This window comes from Gastrolobium bilobum, unplaced genomic scaffold, assembly GCF_033153095.1.
Source record: "Gastrolobium bilobum isolate Gb01-03AN ecotype WA unplaced genomic scaffold, APGP_CSIRO_Gbil_v1 utg776, whole genome shotgun sequence".
Classification (NCBI taxonomy): Eukaryota; Viridiplantae; Streptophyta; class Magnoliopsida; order Fabales; family Fabaceae; genus Gastrolobium; species Gastrolobium bilobum.
Window position 1 is genome coordinate 449,961 of NW_026899202.1, and position 17,181 is coordinate 467,141.

General features: G+C 34.4%; 2 protein-coding genes across 3 annotated transcripts; both read right to left on the reverse strand.

Moving 5' to 3' along the window:
- Window positions 1–668: 668 nt before the first annotated feature.
- Window positions 669–11,157, reverse strand: LOC133288219 (uncharacterized). Of its 2 annotated transcripts, none has more exons than XM_061485936.1 (16): window positions 10,856–11,157; window positions 10,587–10,694; window positions 10,258–10,425; window positions 9,587–9,886; window positions 9,335–9,429; window positions 8,616–8,700; window positions 8,276–8,494; window positions 7,263–7,322; window positions 5,586–5,665; window positions 4,209–4,528; window positions 4,025–4,116; window positions 3,807–3,933; window positions 1,730–2,883; window positions 1,362–1,648; window positions 1,052–1,219; window positions 669–940 (listed from the first exon to the last, which is right to left on the reverse strand). In XM_061485936.1, the coding sequence occupies exons 1-16, from the start codon at window positions 10,991–10,993 to the stop codon at window positions 802–804; spliced, it is 3,540 nt and encodes a 1,179-aa protein (XP_061341920.1). In that variant the 5' UTR covers window positions 10,994–11,157; the 3' UTR covers window positions 669–801. The 2 variants fall into 2 exon arrangements, with proteins under 2 accessions (XP_061341920.1, XP_061341919.1); XM_061485935.1 differs by having other exon boundaries at window positions 1,052–1,231.
- A 1,899-nt stretch (window positions 11,158–13,056) lies between these two features.
- LOC133288251 (uncharacterized) lies at window positions 13,057–16,104 on the reverse strand. Its single transcript, XM_061485968.1, has 6 exons — window positions 15,715–16,104; window positions 15,226–15,340; window positions 14,913–15,124; window positions 14,797–14,824; window positions 14,096–14,204; window positions 13,057–13,353 (listed from the first exon to the last, which is right to left on the reverse strand). Exons 1-6 carry the CDS (start codon window positions 15,961–15,963, stop codon window positions 13,272–13,274), a joined length of 795 nt encoding a protein of 264 aa, XP_061341952.1. The 5' UTR covers window positions 15,964–16,104; the 3' UTR covers window positions 13,057–13,271.
- Window positions 16,105–17,181: the final 1,077 nt, after the last annotated feature.

The window sequence follows — 17,181 nt, forward strand, 5'->3', positions numbered from 1 at the left end:
CTCCTATTAGTAAATATATAGCGGACAAAATGGGCTTGGCTCGACGGGCTAACCTGTCCAACTCGCCAAACGGAATTAGGCGAGCTGAGTTTTTCAACTCATCTCAAAAGCGGGCCGGGGTGGGACGAGATGGGCTCATTTTTTGGCGGGTGAGGTGAGTCAGTGTAAAATAGATTCGGGCTGGCGGGTCAACCCGTCAAACAGAGCGGGGCGAGCTGAGTTTTTCAGCCCACTTTCAAAAGCGGAGTGGGGCAAACTGACTTATTTTTTGGTGGGTTGATGGAGGTGGGGCGGGGCGAGACGGGCCGCCCACTTTGCCACCTCTAAGTAAATAGGAGATAAATGACACTTTGGAAAGAAAAAATCTTTCAATCACCATAGAAAAACAGAAATGTTAGGAGACAAATAATAAACGTCAAACCAATCGATTTCCAACATAATAAAACCGATTAGTTCAGTTTAGATGAATTTTTCTATTTCAAACCAAACCATTCCAAACTGCGAACATTCCTTCTCGGAACAATTCCACAGGGAAACACCCAAAACGACCCCACCAATAGTACAGACATATTTCAAGAAAGCTGCTCAGAAACCATTTTGAGGAATAAAGCAACATGCTCTAAGGTCACAATTTTGATGCATTAAGGAAGCCGCAATAGAATTCCAGTTGAAAAGAAGATTATTTTAACAATAACAGGATGCATAAAATGAATAAATTTTACAATTATTACCTCTTTATTCGAAGCCTATCGCTGCTCGAGTTTATTTTACAATCTCAGCCTATGATTAAATCTACGCTATTTAATCTTGAAAGTTACTTTCCATGTTAGCGGTATATTGTGAAGAAATCTTTCTGTATAAATCACCTTCACACACCAATGATATATCTTCAGGAGACAACATTGTACCTCCACTCAAATAATGTTGAGAACTACGCCTCCTGCGTTAAAACATTATGGGAATTGATCAACTATTCAAGGATTCCAGGTTAACTTTTCCAATAAATCCAAAGGCTGAAAAAAACAATTGAATTTGCTTCACAAATATGTACCTTCCTTTTCTCATCTTTTCAACACCTTTTGAAATGCGGACACCTTCTGAAATTGAAATTTGGCGTAGTGAAGATAGATATTCATTGAATGCAACACCTTTCAATGCCAATGATAATCTTGCAGGAACAATGGACTGGACCACGTTGAACAGAGATTTTCTGTTTTCACTGTATTGTATGCTGCGAAAGTAAGGTTGATATTAAGAAATACTGAAGAAAAAAAAAGGTTTTAAGAAAAAAAAAAAGAGTGCAGGACAGGTGTGGAATTGTGTGTACTATTCTGTTAACATCAAAAGCCAAGGCTAAATACCTCTTCGTATCAATTCCTGGATTGTTCACCTCTAATTGCTTTATACTCATGCTTTTTGTGTGGTCCTGTCTAGATAACTTCCCCAATGCCATAATATTAGTAGTGGAAGCCAACATCTCTGAAGTTACATCTACCCTGTTCTCACATCCCAACTTTGATCCCACTTCTGATATATGTTTGGCATAAAAACAAAAACCATGTACAGCAACAGTAGACATCATCATTTGCTCATCATACCAACTAAATGTGGCTTCATCAGAAAGGAACATTGGATGTTCCATAATACCCTGCATATTCATTATTATCATATTTGAGGTACAGATACAATACAATACATACAAAGAACTTTATTTTTTTGAGGCACTCACACATTGTTTTTGTTGGTGATTACGAAACAACAAGTCAGCTTCTGAAATTAGATTGCTCAGCCCACTAGCAAGTTTAACAACTTGAATAGCACCTAGCTGTTCTGAGGTTGAATGTTGTCTTAAATCCATTTGACAACCACGGAGTTTCCTCCATAAACTTTGCACCATATCTGTCTCCATAGATGGACTAGACTCAACAAACCTCGACTTCAGTTTTAAATCAGCATGACTGCCATCATCCGTCCCATTATAGAAAATTGCAGTTTCCATGTTCTTATCTCGAAAATCATGCACAACAGCTTTTGGAGAAGATTCAGTATTCACCAATGAATCCGAATTTGGTGGCAGTTTGGTTAAGCGCTGACAAACACTGAAAGTGAATGGTGTCAGCTCATTATTCAGAGAAACTTCTACCGGATCAGCAAGATGGGTAGAAGACACTGCTCTAGACATTGTCTCTATTCCATTTTGACTTGCAGTCTCAGGAACAAATATTGATTCTGGCAAACATGATATATCAAATGATTTGTGTGTTTCATTTAAGAGTGCATCATAAGCTGTCTCTAAATATTTACACTGTTCCTCCCCCGAATCCTCCAAACCAGAACTAACCAGCTTGCAAAATGACTTACCGGTGTACCTTTGATCCAATTGAAACTTATAGGGAGATTCACTGTTACCTTCAAGGGATTGTCTCTTGTAAGCTTCATCTTGAAAGTTTAGAGAATGTCCTTTATTTGAACCCTTATCCTCAGAATCAGAGGGCATCGCTACACGTTTCCTTTGGCCCTTCTGCACTGGGGATCCAGAACAATTAGAAAGCTCAGAAAGAGCACTATATTGATTTTCGAACCGACTGCAGTCTGTAATAGATCTATTCCTCTTGATCATCTCTACCTTCTTAGCCTCTAAATAATCAGTCCCCATACACTGCACATTTAAGTCATTTTGCCTTTCATTTATGTGAAGCTCTTTCTTCACTAACCCCTGAAAGCATGAGTTTTCTTCCATTATGGTTACAGACTTGGCAACTTCCTTCTCAATTAGTTTGGATAACTCTGAGGGAAAACTCCAGGGTATTATCTTTGGTAGTATCTGATGACCAGCCTCAAGATCAAATGGAAGCGAGCCATACACTGTCTTCACTTCCTTGTCTGGACAGGGAAGAAAAAAGTCGTAAGTTTCAGCAAGCCATTCCAATGGTAATAAGATATATAGGAATTGTAAAATATATTATACTCAAAGAAGATTTTAGAGTGGTGAGTTTCTCGAAGTATCTTGGGAAAAAATATAAAGTCATAAAGTCATAATTGTGTTAAGAAAGTAGGCAGTGAACACGAACAGAGGAAAAAAAGGAGAGAACAAATATATTCACTGAAAGACTAATTACTGTAAAAAATACTGACATATAACGGTGTATTGTACTGCAAGAAAATTCTTAATTACTTAAAACTTTCCTTAAGATTTTATACTCCCTCAAAAGTAATCAGAAACCAAGAATCACACTTTGCAATTAGCAGCAAAAGATATGCCAATCAAAAAATAATAATAATAATAAAGAGAGAAAAAAAGGGGAGAGCACATCTTGATGCTAATCCAAAAAATAACCATCATGGCAATCTCAAGGTAGACAAATCCACAGAAAAATCCTACATACCAACAGAAGGAATTTGTTTCAAGAGAATGAATAAATAAAAGTTCAACTCCTATTGGTTTTCCCCAGTCCTTTTACTGAAATACAAAACAGCTCCTCTCTCTATCTCTTTTGATAAAAGAAAGAAGTATTAAGACGACCTAGTATCAATAGCTGTTTTTTGTAAAACAGCTCATCTTACCTCCTCAATCTGACTTCTCTAACCTTTTAAATCTTTCTCCAAAATCAATAAATGTATATAATAAGGTGTTTCCTTTGCAGTTTACATGCTACTAGCGATGGCTAACATGAATTATAAAAGTAGGTCTTAATTGTAAGAGAACAATCAAAGTACACAATAATGAACCGAAATTTGAACAACTATGGTTTTCTTATAAGTCACAAACATGCACATGTGCAATAAACATATGTTGTGCGATGCACCTCTATATTTTTTACTCTGGAACCAGTACTGAAGATGCATAATGGTTTTACGAATATCTCCATTGCAAGACTGCATAAACCTCCGGAGTAAAAGAGGACTGATATTGATTTCTTCCGTGACACAAACCTGCAGGTCATCCACAGAAGACGTATGAATTTCGCTTTCAATCTTTCCCTTTTTCCTTCTTTTGAGGGGTTGCAAACCCTAAAGCACATACCATGTACAAATGGCAAAGCAACTCATCTGGCAATGGCAATGAGAAAGAAACATGTAGTCTAACAAAATTGTCTGGCAGGCCAGCATTATTACCTAATTTAAACAATGATATAATCATAAATATGAATACATGGATAAAAGCTGAAGGTTGAGAAATAATTGTTCATTGTAACAAGTCATCTCACTATTGCTGGTCAATATAATTGGCCCTTTTGCTGTCTCAGCAATGTGTTGTATGGCAGCAAGACATCCACGATCTTCAGGAAAAAGAATGTCCACATCCTCAACTAAAATTAAAGTTTGTACATTATCAAATGTAAATGCATTATTTTGGCCATGAAACCTCTCAGATGTTCCACCAGGACTATGACCTCCATCATTAGATATGGTTATGAGATCAATCACACCATCGTCCATCTCTTCTGCTGCTTTACCATTTGGCAAAGTTGGAGCTGGGGATAATTTCACAGTTTCCTTGGGTGAACACACAGTGGGTTCCACTAACCTGAAAAAGATAGTGTACACAACATAAAGATATATTATCACAGAATAGCTAGAAAGAAAGCCATCTTACAATGAGGAACTTGATTCTATTAAAATAAGATTGACTTGAGGAAAATCATGTAACAAAGAATAATCATAAATTCCATACTCCTTTGTTTTATCCTTAGACCCACTAGTTTGCTTTTCTATTTCACAGTGAAGAATGAATGCAAGAACCAGTCCAGCCCATATTAAGAGCTTATCGCTTAAGACATCTGGGGACACTGCAACAACACTTATTAATGCGTAGTTCATACATGTTTTGACAATTCCTACTCACTTACCATCCTAAACATCTAAAATTTGCTTTTCTCTCTTCGATTGGATAATCACCCTACCAAGGATTGAAAATATCCAACTACAAACATTAAGACTACATATAGACATGTGTAATTTGATTTGCAACAACTACTGACACAACGCTTTTTGCTATTCAGCATTCAGTATTGTTTGCATTTTGTTATGAACCTTGAAATGAGTTTGAGTTTTTAGATAGAGATGAGAAAAATAGATCAAGGAAAGGAGAAGAATACCTTGGTAGTGTTTATTGAATTATACATGAAGAACCTGAGGAGAGATTTTTCCTTCCTAGGTTTTCCCCTTCACAAAGGGTTGCCCTTTTCACAATAGAGTTTTTACTCAGTTCTCAATTCTAAATTCCTGAATGTCTCCTTCCTACTTTGCTCCTACTATTTAAAACCAAACACCTGTTCATAACTACCTATCCCCTTGATATATTCTAACTGTAACTAACTAAACAAACACCCAGCAGTCTAACTCTGACCCTGTTCGCATTTATTCTTCTAATCCTGTTACATTTCTACTGAGACATCTATATTCCCATGTTAAATGAAGGAGGGATTATCAATGAAAGAGGAAATACACCACCTCAGCTAACAAAATATTGCATGAAAGTGAAAGCACACGTATAAGGTAAACAGTAAGATAAAATTACTCAGCTACAGATAATTTGAGTCACAATAGTTACTAGCAAGCATAGACAGGACAAGTTAATAAACCTTTTGAACCCATGTGATCCAAGAGCATCTCCAAAATACTGTTTGACAGCAACCCCATTCCGACAGTCTGATGCATTGAGCTGTTGAGACAACATGGGTGATAAACTTCAATTCTTTTGGGCCAAATTCATAGTTAAAATTGCAGATACATAAAAACAAAGTGAGTTCTTTTAACAAAAGATATTTGAAAAAAGGGCTGCTCATGGAATGTGTGGATACATTTTACATCTGTTTCTCAGATAATTCATATTGAAGATGGCCAGTATATGGGCAACACAAGTACATGTGTGCATATAAACGCACGAACGCGCACACGTGGGCACATACACATATAATTTTCACTTTTACATTAAATATAAATTATACAATTGACATTAAATTTATGTTGATATTTAAAAGTCAAATTTATATTTTAGTGTGTTTTATGAAGTTATTGGATTCATATTTATTATATTTTAATAAATTAACTTAAACATATATTTATATATTAAAAAAATTAATCATTTATAATGTAGTATTTTTATTTGTATTTATATTATTTTATTAAAATATAAAGGCTAGACTTGGAGGTTTAGAGGTCAGACTTTTTAAGATAGGCCCGTAGCATGATATCTAAAGAGGTCCTTTACTAAGCCCAAACCTATACTATTTTTTTGAAACGGATTATGTCAAAGCAAGCCAAGCTGTAGGCCTGACAGACCACCTGACCTATTTATATCCCTACATACCACAAACCAAACCCTCTCAAAAGTTTAAGTTGTCCAGATATTGAAAAGCTGAAACCTTTAGGCCAAAATGAGAGGCCTTGGTTAAGGAAGTTATTTTCAGTAGGCCTTTGGGAAATGCAAGTGATTTATGTACTTCTTGTTTCAATGGAATAAAGTTGATAAGTCATTTGGGTCAGGTGGTAAAGGTTGTTTTGTTGCCAAACACCTATACTATGAAGAAGAAGAAGAAGGCAGACAAGGAACTTCAAAGACTAAAAACAACATTTATTTATGTAGGGCCTAAAGGAATTGGAAGGCTTAATTAGCTTCTTTCGAAGCTTTATATCTTCTTCGATGAAGGCAATGGATGTATTGTTTGTGTTTATTTTAGAATGAGCTTTTCCCTTTTATTGCAGGTGATTTTGTGGAGGGAGTTTCCTCGGAAAGTTTGGGACAGTTTTGGACTTGTGGTGGTTCTCTTCTTTGTTTTCTCCTAGGTTGTCTATGAAGTCTTTTACTTTATGTTTTCCTATAGCTTTGTGGTTTTTTTTTTTTGAGGATAGCTTATCCTTTTTTATATTCTCTCCTTCCTGTCTATTAATGTTTATTTTGCTATACAATAACAGCAACCAAAGCCTTTTTTTTCCACAACAAAACAAAAAAAAAAGGAAAAAAAGAAAGAAAAAGAAAAGAAAAAAAGTTTTTAAATAAAATATAATATAAAAATCTTTACATTTTCATTCTTCATGTTGGGCTTAGAATGGAATAATATGCACAATTTCAATCTTCAAAAAAGAAGACAAACTTCACAATACATCAGAATATATCCCAATCTAACTAATTAATTTCTATTCTTGGTGTTTGTAAAGCTGTTTATTTACAGGATGCATGAGATCAATAAAAATCATCATCACAAAGGTGGATCAGATGAAAAGCATAAATAATCAAAATTATTTATAAATAATCATACCTCTAAAACTTCAAATCCTTGCTCTTGGGCACAAGCATAGACAGCTGCAGACTTGCCACTCTGCAATATGACAGATTCTTGCTTTAGCAACGAATGTGAAGTTACGAACAAGAAGTGTTTACACTGAAAATATTGAATCTGCCAATGATGATTCTCTGACTTATCCACATCAGGAAACTTTTAGTAGGGATAAATAGGACATTCTAGATTTTATACACATACCTTTAATCAAAATACCAAGAAAAACAATGCACATCATTCCTTACTACTATCATGATAAACCAGATTAAAGAATTATGAAATTTTTCTTGATAATTATTATGCATAACTGAACAGAGGTGCAATTATGTTATACTTATCCAAGCCAAGAAAATTTTAGAAGGCACAAATGGAAAATTTTGAATTTTATACACATTCCTTTAATCATAATACCAAGAAAAACAGAGACAATCATTCTTTACTACTATCATAAGAAACAAAATTAAATTACTAAATTTTCATGCATATTCCTGCATATTTTATGATCATATAGTTAAACAGAGAAAAACAAATACTTGAAGAGTACAATAAAAACTAAGGTTCTATACATTTTTTAATTAGAAAAAAAGTAAATAAAAATAGAAACTGATGTTATAATCAAATAATCCTTAGAGGGGAAAAGATTAAAAAAATTGTTAATAACCGAAACAATAGTAGTAAAAGAAATAATAAGAGAATAAATATAACTTCGTTACCTAGTATTCAATATGCCACGAAGAAATTCATGCGAATGAGTAAGTTCTTTAAGTAAATAATAGAATTCAATTCTGAAATGATTTTATAATTGGGTCATTAATAACCAAAACACTAGTAGTAATCAGAAATGCAATGTCAGCCAGTCTCTAGTCAGTTAAGAATCAAATTCATTTTCATTCTTCGTATCACTTGGATTTTATTAATCAAATAGCACACAATTATGTACCCATGGGGATGGGGTGTATACCACAGTTTTGACAAAATATATTTCCACGCACCCCAATTGGTCCCGTAATTAAAAGAACATTCTGCAGAGAATCCTCCTCATTAATATCTTGTGAAGCATAATCATTATCAGAACAGTTATAATCATCATCATTGTCTTGTATGTCACATTGATCCCTGTTAGAGGAATCCTCTCTGCTTTTATGACGCCTTTCACGCCAGAGATGTAACCAGTCACGAAAGAGATTCACAGATTCACCATTACCGCACACCTAAAAAAATATGAAATAAATAAAAGCATAATTCACGAAGTTGAAACATTGAGAATTAAAATATGCAACTTTAAATTTATTAAAAATAAAATAAAAAAGATATGAACCAGATATGTCTGACCTCAGTGGCCTTTGTTGGCTTATACTTGTGTGTCCATAAGCTGCCCTCAGCCTTCTCTTTACAACTACGGTAGTAAGACCTCATTCTACAATGCAGGGATACAAGGGAAAAACACAGTATAAGGAAATAAATTTTCTAGTCAAAGCATATGGGACTGAAAATTAAGTCACAACTGTCCCCTTGCTGCAAATCCCATCAGAAAAATAAGGAACAGAGATACAATCATTTTCTTTTAAATGATAAACAAGTTCCAACTGAGGGACACCAAGTACCATAATTAGGTAAGTTAAGACAGATGTGAAAAGAAGCCAGCAGAAATAATTGTTAATATTAGTATACTTGTCTGTCAAGATGTAGACACACAAAAGGATCTCACAATAATCTTGCTTTGAGCAAAAAAAAACACAATAAAAAAAAAAAAAAACTCCAACAAGCTAATTAATTAGGACATACATCTCTCTTAGAAATAATGGTTTCATAATTGAGACCTAAACAACAATTTGGTGGCTATTGTGTGAGTGAAAAGAAAAATGAATAGAAGGAAATGGCTCAACAAATTCAACATAAGATAGTTAGCAGCATCTGCATTATAAAGGGAATGTGCATGACATAACTATAAAATCACAAAAAAAAAAAAAAAAATAGACATAATTGGCTATAATAAAATGTACATGTATTATCACCATGAAGATATTGGGGTGTGGGTCATGCACATTTACCTTTCTTGAAGAAATCTACTCAGTGGCTCAGTATCCGACTTTATGAAAATGCCTTCTTGCTCTGAAAAAGTTCTGACTTCATTCACCTCCAAATCCTGGCAATAATTTTTGGCAACAGTTATAATTCAATGACACAAAGGTGGGTGTATAATTCCCCCCTCTAAACTAGCTTCCACTGACCTACAGCTGTGCAAATGAGGAAGGTTACTAGGGACAGAAGGCATTAATTAGATTATACAACAAATAATATACCACTTTGGCATATTTTGGCTTCCGAGGGCATGTTGTTTGCTCATTAGCTAGCACAGCTGAGTTTTCTGGTGATATTTCCAGCATATTATCTGGCAGCATAGAAAGTTGATCTGAACAAGACAAGGTATTCTGAGAAGTTAAAGCACTGGAGTGTTTTAAAGCACTAAAGAAGTTATCAAAATTTAAGAATTCAACAGAACCCTCCATAACAGATAAATTTGAATTTTCTGGACCACAATCTGCAATGGTGGTCTTCGCCAAAAATGTCCAGCCACTCCAGTCAAAGGATGAAGTATCAGCCTGCATTGACAAAATTTATGCCTAACTCAAACAAAAAGAAATTATATGATTTAAAACTAGAGAGCAAGGGCATATATTTACCAACCTTTGATCATTTTTCTTTTTTTTTCATAAAGAAAAAATTTACTGAGATGAAGAGATCAAATTACAAATAGAAATGAGGATAAGGAATCCTCCTAAACAAAAGAACAAAACAAAAAAAAAAAAAAAAAATAGTAATAATAATAAATCAGTGGAATAAAGCTTCCCAATCTTTCCCTCAGCATATCTGTAAGTGAAACCCCAACAAAAAGGCCAGCACTTAACCATATCCCAAACCAAGCTACCTTTTATCATACAGCAATATCAAATCATAGGCACAACTACCATACCTGAGTATTTTGAAATACATGAATAGGACCACAGGTAATTCTTCCATCCTCACTCTTAGCTGTGCATGAACTACGTTCTGAATCATCTGATTCCTGAAATTTCTTCCCCAGCTTCCACAATGAAAAAAATGGATGCGTTGGCCGTCCTGCAAACATTCTTGAATTTTCCTGATTCAGAAAGATAAAGAAAGTGCATTATAGTTTCAACGGTCATAATAAAAGTTTAAAACCAATGTGATAAATCACGTGATCAAAATTTTATCATTCCATACATCTCAATGCATGAATAAAAAATTCCATTAGAATTGGTGACACACAAGAACACTAACCTCAGCTGCCAATTTAGCCTCCAAACGCAAATCAATCTTCTGAGCTGAGTCAGGTGAAACAGTTCCCTTAATTCCATTAGGGGACACATTTTTCTTTGGTGTGTTATTCTGTTTAAGAACAAAACATATATTAGAAAATTCAAAAAATAATGCATGCACGAAAGTTGCACATTAAGCACAAAATTTGCACTTCATGGTGAATTACTCTAATGCACCATGATGCAGTAATTAACAACATTAGTAATAACAACAGTAATATTAAGAATCACCTTGGAACTTCGTTTTCGTGGAGTAACTTTTCCAGGGGACTTCCTTTTCTTGTTGTTGTTCTGGCCTGAACAGTAACCTTGCTCTTCTTCCACTCTTTTTCTGCGCTTCGGTGTGCTGAGATTGCCTGAGTCCTCCATGGTATGAGAATTTGGATTGAATTTAGGTCATTGATAAATTAGGGTTTTTGAAATTGGGGGTGGTGATCAGTCTCGAGTGTCAGAACATAGAACATGGTTGCCTTGAGAAAATCTATGGAATATAACCGTCAGGAGGTAATCAAGACTAACTGAATCTCCGTGATTTTTTTCTTAATAGCCTGATATTATATTTCTTTATTATAAATATATGGTAATAAATTTGTGATATTGTTAAATATCTCATTTAAAAAAGTTAATCAAATTTCTGTGATAATTATAAAATTTTATGAATATATAACAATTTAGTTGTATAAGTTTTTTTTTTCAGACAAAGTTTTTTTTATGCATTTTTTAGTCTTATAAATCTTCAAGAAACATAAAACGAGGAAAATAAAATTTACTGAAGAAAATATTTATTAGAAAAAAATATAAGTTTGGTGAAAAATGAATAACAAAGGTAATTATGCAGCACAGAAAATGAAGGGGAGAGCACAAAGAGATCATATTCTTGAGTTGTGATCACCTCTTTTGTCATGTGTAGATGATTGAGTTGTTGATACCTTCTTGAAATCTTGACTACAATTATGTGATTATCACAAAGTTGACACCATTCTCATATGAGATTTGCATTTTGTCATTTAACATGACATAACAAATTTTTCTACACACACAACATTTTGTGTGGCCCATACTTTTTGAAGAAAAAAGAAAAAAAAGAAATTACAGCACGCAAAACAAATCTCTATAACATTACACAATCACTTTTCCTACAACATAACTCTTATAAAACTCTAAAATACCTTGGCTTTGTCGTTTTGTGGATAACTCTTTTATTGATGGCAAATTAATATTCGGTTCTATTTAAAGAAAAAAAAAATGGTTCTATTTAAAGATAAAAATAAAAAATTGGGTTCTCAGCATGAGGTGCTGCAAGAAAGGGCTACGCCTCGATGACAGCTTTGCAGCCTTTGTGGTGAAAATGACACGTCAATCCAGGTCACATTAGTTCTTAAATTTGACTGATCTGACATCTGATCTCACATGTTACCTGATCGAATTCACGGGTGAGACCCTCTATTCCAGTTTTGAGTTTTGAGTTTTTTAACATTGCTTTGGAGTAACATTTTTTAAGTGATTACGTTAATGAGAATACGAATTTTAGTAAGAATTTAAAAATTAATTTGATACTTAATATAAGTAAGACTTTAATATTTTTATACTAAATATAAATAAGTTATCTACATTCACTTCTAAAATGACATTATTTTAAGCTAAAAGATTAAAAAATTATAATAAAAAAAGACTATTATAACTCTGAAATAAATTATAATTATAAAAATATCTTGATTTTCATACCAAAATAACATCGTTTTGGACTCAATATAAATAACTTATCTACATTAACTGCAGAAAAAATTAACCTTATAAGTAACTTCTCAATAATATAACTATGCTCCACTACAAGCACAATTTTAGTTGGTTGAAAAACATCAACCACAACTATTTCCCAAGAAAGATTCCATCGAAATAACATTGAGGGGAAATTTGGTAAAAGAGAAAAAAAATTTAACTAGAAAAATGTAATTACTAAAAAAGAGGTGAAAAAGTAAGCTTGATAAGAAAATTTAAAAAAATTATTTGGTTGACCAAAATATTACTGAAAAATTAGATTAAATTATCTAAATCTATGTTTGACTGAAAGTAAAATATTGATGAAAAAATTGATTGAAATTACGAAAATAACCTTTGATTAAATTTTTGAATGTTACAAAACACAATCCAAAAGGGGTAGTATTGTCACAATTTTCATCCACTTTTTGCCATTTAGCCGGTTTTATAGAATTTATGGAAATACCACATTCGAAGTGGTCAAATTGCACGGTGCATTTCTTAGCTTTTTTGCGTACGTTTCTCAATGGCTGTGGAACCGAGTTTCATGGGTAAATTTTTGGTTCTCTTCTACTAAAGGAAGACAACTCACAATGCCACCCTTGGTTGACCAGGGAACTTCACAAAAAACCTGAACCAAACACGTTGTCAGAGTCTTCAAGGGGTGTGTCAGAAAAACACATTAAATCATTCAATAGAATTTACAACTGAAAGTCAGCAGCATTTTTAGAAGCCAATGTTGTACTCGCAGCAAGAAAAGACATAACAATTTTATTTACAAATTATTTACATGAACTAGATCTTGTAGGAAGTAATTAAATTGGTTTATAGACAAGGCAATATAAACTCCATTCATTTTACATTTGCCATGGTCATGGAACAGCCATCTTTAGAGAGCCTTGAGAGCGAGTTTGCTGCCTGAATGAATACCCTTTGCGGCAACTCTTAACACTGCACGGCTTTGGTACAGCCTGTTATCAAAATAATAAAAAGTTAGCAATGGAAAATTTTGTCATTTTGCTAGCAATTTACTGATACGAAATTAAATTAAGACCAAAAATCATTGATCAATACATGGTTCAGGTTTAGCTTGAGCAAAACAAGGGTAAACCTTGCCAAACAAGTTCCTAGCAATGATGCTTTCTCTTGAATTCAACATTTTTTCATGAGTTGAAGTACGAAAAATTCCTATTTATCCTACCCCCATAATAAAGACTTCTAAAGAACTTTTAAGTTGCAAACGTGAAAATAACAGAGACACTCCACACGATGTCAACATGATCACATCTTACAGAGAAAACAAAATATTTAGAACTTAATAAGACTAAAATGTCTGGAGTTATTGATAATTTGATACACCCAATGTAAGTTCCCTTAACATTTATTAGATGGTTTTCTTCATCACTGAATTCAATGAGGATCGATCTGTATAAACTTTAATAATTTCTCTGTACAATAAAATGTTGCATACACAAAATGCCAACACATGCACGCATATGCATGCAAGTTTATGAAGAGGTCCCTGCTGAAATTCTACATGTCCGTCATATAGCTCTTGGCAGATCATAGATGAAGATAATCAGCAATAAAAGCCTTTCTTAGTTTGTATCTCTTTGTAAGACTTGCATTTTCAATATCACAAGACAGGGTACACAACTATGTTCTTGAAAGCATGATACAGTTTCAGAGAGAGAGAAAGAGAGACAGACATACCCTGCCAAAGCAAGTCCCCAGGTAGACAGAGCATAAAACAACTTTCCAGCCTGCCAAATATCAAAAATCTTTTCCAGTTTGCTTGTACCAGCCAATGCTTTTGATAGAGCTGTCATCGCAAAATTTAAATAATGAGATACGAACATTTTGTTGCTTAATCACAATGGCTACAGGTGTGTAGTTGGATACTTCATGCAAAATCATATCAATGCAAATATTGTCAATTTTTGAAAGGAAAATGAATAAAATAATTCGTAAGTTTACATAAAAAGCATCAGACTTAGAAAGCAAGAGTAGTTCCCAGCCCCAAAGAATCAAAAAATTTGATATAAAAGGACATGAAATCTAGAAAAGAAAAAGGAAGAACTCATCCCATTGGAAGATTATCCAAGAAAAAGTATTTGCCTCATCCAGCATGTTTAAAAGGGATTCTCAATTATCTACTTGAACCATTCATGCTGAACAATACTCACCACTTAATGACTCAACAGTTAAAGTCAGATGATAAAACAAGTTTATGGTTGCAATAAACAACATTTTCCCCATTCAGCATAAAAAATAAATGGATAAGAGAACCTTTACAACATCCATTTCAGCAAGAGCAGTTGTAAACTACAATTCTAGATCCTTTTCTAGAATTTGGGTTTAGGTAATGTAAAGGGAAAACCATTCAAGATATAAAGATCTGACAACAAACTTACTTTTCTGCAGTTCCTCTGGTGACAACTTCTGCAATTATAATAAGGCAAAAAAAAGTCAGATACAGCAAAATAAAAGAAATGACAATGCATCTAACTAGACACACACACATATATACCAGAGCTTTGGGGTTAGACAGAATGCATCTTGCCATAAAATTGGCAACTCCATCAACCACATGCTCCTCACTGATGACTAAGTAACTCTCATCATCAATTCCACTTGATTCCTCAACATTACTAGGATCTATCTCATCTGTAACCCACACCCACCAACTGGGTTCTTGAGAGTCAACATTGATCAGAATGTCCGCGGATCGATAATCAACCTCTGTCAAATGCCAACAAAAATATCATAAAAACTGTCAATATCCAAGTAGTTTCAACGCACACAAGACATGCCTGCAACAGCAGAAAAATTTAACCAAATACCAGTGGCCTCCTTAAAAGGAAATTGATTTCCTTCGCCAGCAGTTTCCTCTTGTAGAAACTTCAGCCGAGTCAGGTACTCATCAGACCTTACGGTATCAACTAATCGATCGTGCAACTACAACCAAATACCCCAAAAAAACATAAATAATGAAAAGGGATAACATAATAATAACACCCAAAACGCAATGCGACTAAAAAAATAAACATTGGAATGAACTTATGGAAATGCTTCCTATTTTGTAATTGTAAGTCAATAACATTGCACGACATGATTGACCAATTATAAATATAAAATTACGTTTTCATCATTTCCTTTGAGATTCTTAAAAAAAAAAAAGGTGCCAATGAAATGACATTTTTATAATTATAAACGAAATTAACTTCTTTGATGAAATCAAACTACCCAATTAAACAACAGTTTTTTAGAGAAAATTCAACTATTCAGAGACAAGGAATGAGAGAAATTTTTTAGGGTATATGTATATATACATCGGCAGGGCAATTGTTGAGGAAGGAAGGTGATTCGGAAAGGTTATGGAGAAGCTTCAGATTCTGGTCGAGTAAGTTCCTGAGGCGACGATTCTCTGATCGCAGAGACTCCAAATCTGGGTCGGAGGGACAGTTATCGTTGGCGGGGACGTTGTGGCGGAGATGGTGGCGGCATTCGACGGCGGTCCAAGCGACGTCGGCGACCTCAAGCACCGTCTTGGCCACCTCTACGGCGTGATGACCTCGCATGTTTTGATTTTTTGAAAATTGGATCTTTGAATTGGGCGAATCTTTGGTTCCCGAATACCTAGTTGGATTTCAGTTTTGACAGGAAACGGGTCTTCGTCGTTTACGTGTTGTAAGCGTAAAAGATATGCTGAAGAGGAACCCGTTTTGTCGTTTTGAAGTGAGCCGCTGGGCCAGCTAGTCATTTTGACCTCATTTATTGTGTTCCTGTCATTTGCAGGCAAAAAATAAAATAAAATTAATGCATTTTAATTAAATAATTACGTATTTATTATAATTTTAAAAATAATTATAAATCTGCCGCACAATGTAAGCCTCGTTGAGCGTCTCACCCAAATGATATAAACAAAAAAAGCTAAAGAAAAAGCATAAGACCCCGAACCCCTAACAAAGATAACCACAGACCATCTAAGAGCTTCTTTGTTTCACATTTGGTTCACTGGATCTTGTAATTCCATATAATTGGAAAAGACTTTTGCCAGAAGGAACTCCCGCGTTCCTTCTTTTTAACTTGTCTTCGTGTTTGTTAAGAACCTTGAGGTCATTACCCCAAAAGCTAGCTCAAAGGGTAGGAGTGCCCAAAGCCTTATAAACTCCACATTAGTTACACATACAACCAATGTGAGACTATATATCTCAATACGCCCCCTCACACGAGAGCCCATTGAGCTTGAAGAGTGGACAATGCAACAGGCTCAGCCTACCTGTGCTAAGAAACGCCACAAGAGAAAGTGGGGGGCGACGAGGCTCTGATACCATGTTAAGAACCTTGAGGTCACCACCCCAAAAGCTAGCTCAAAGGGTGGGAGTGCCCAAAGCCTTATAAACTCCACATTAATTACACATACAACCAATGTGAGACTATATATCTCAATAATGTTGCGTAGAATGTGAATCAAACGGGCTATACAATTTTCCCTTTTCCATTAGATCAATTACTCACCAAAATAAAACCCACCGCCCATGATCCTAGTTCTACTGTTTGGTTTAGGTGCTAATAGTTTGGAGAGTTTGACGGAAAGGCTAGTCGTGAGAGAATTATTAAGGATGTACACGAGTCTTTATAAGGGCCTGTTTGGATGAATTTTTCTTTTTTTTTTTTCAAAAACTGTTTTTTTTTTTTTTTTTAAATAAAGCACTTTTCAATTTTAGTTCATTTGGATGTCTACTTTAAAAAAGAGCATAAGTCACAAAAAAAGTCAAAAATTTACTTTTTTCAAA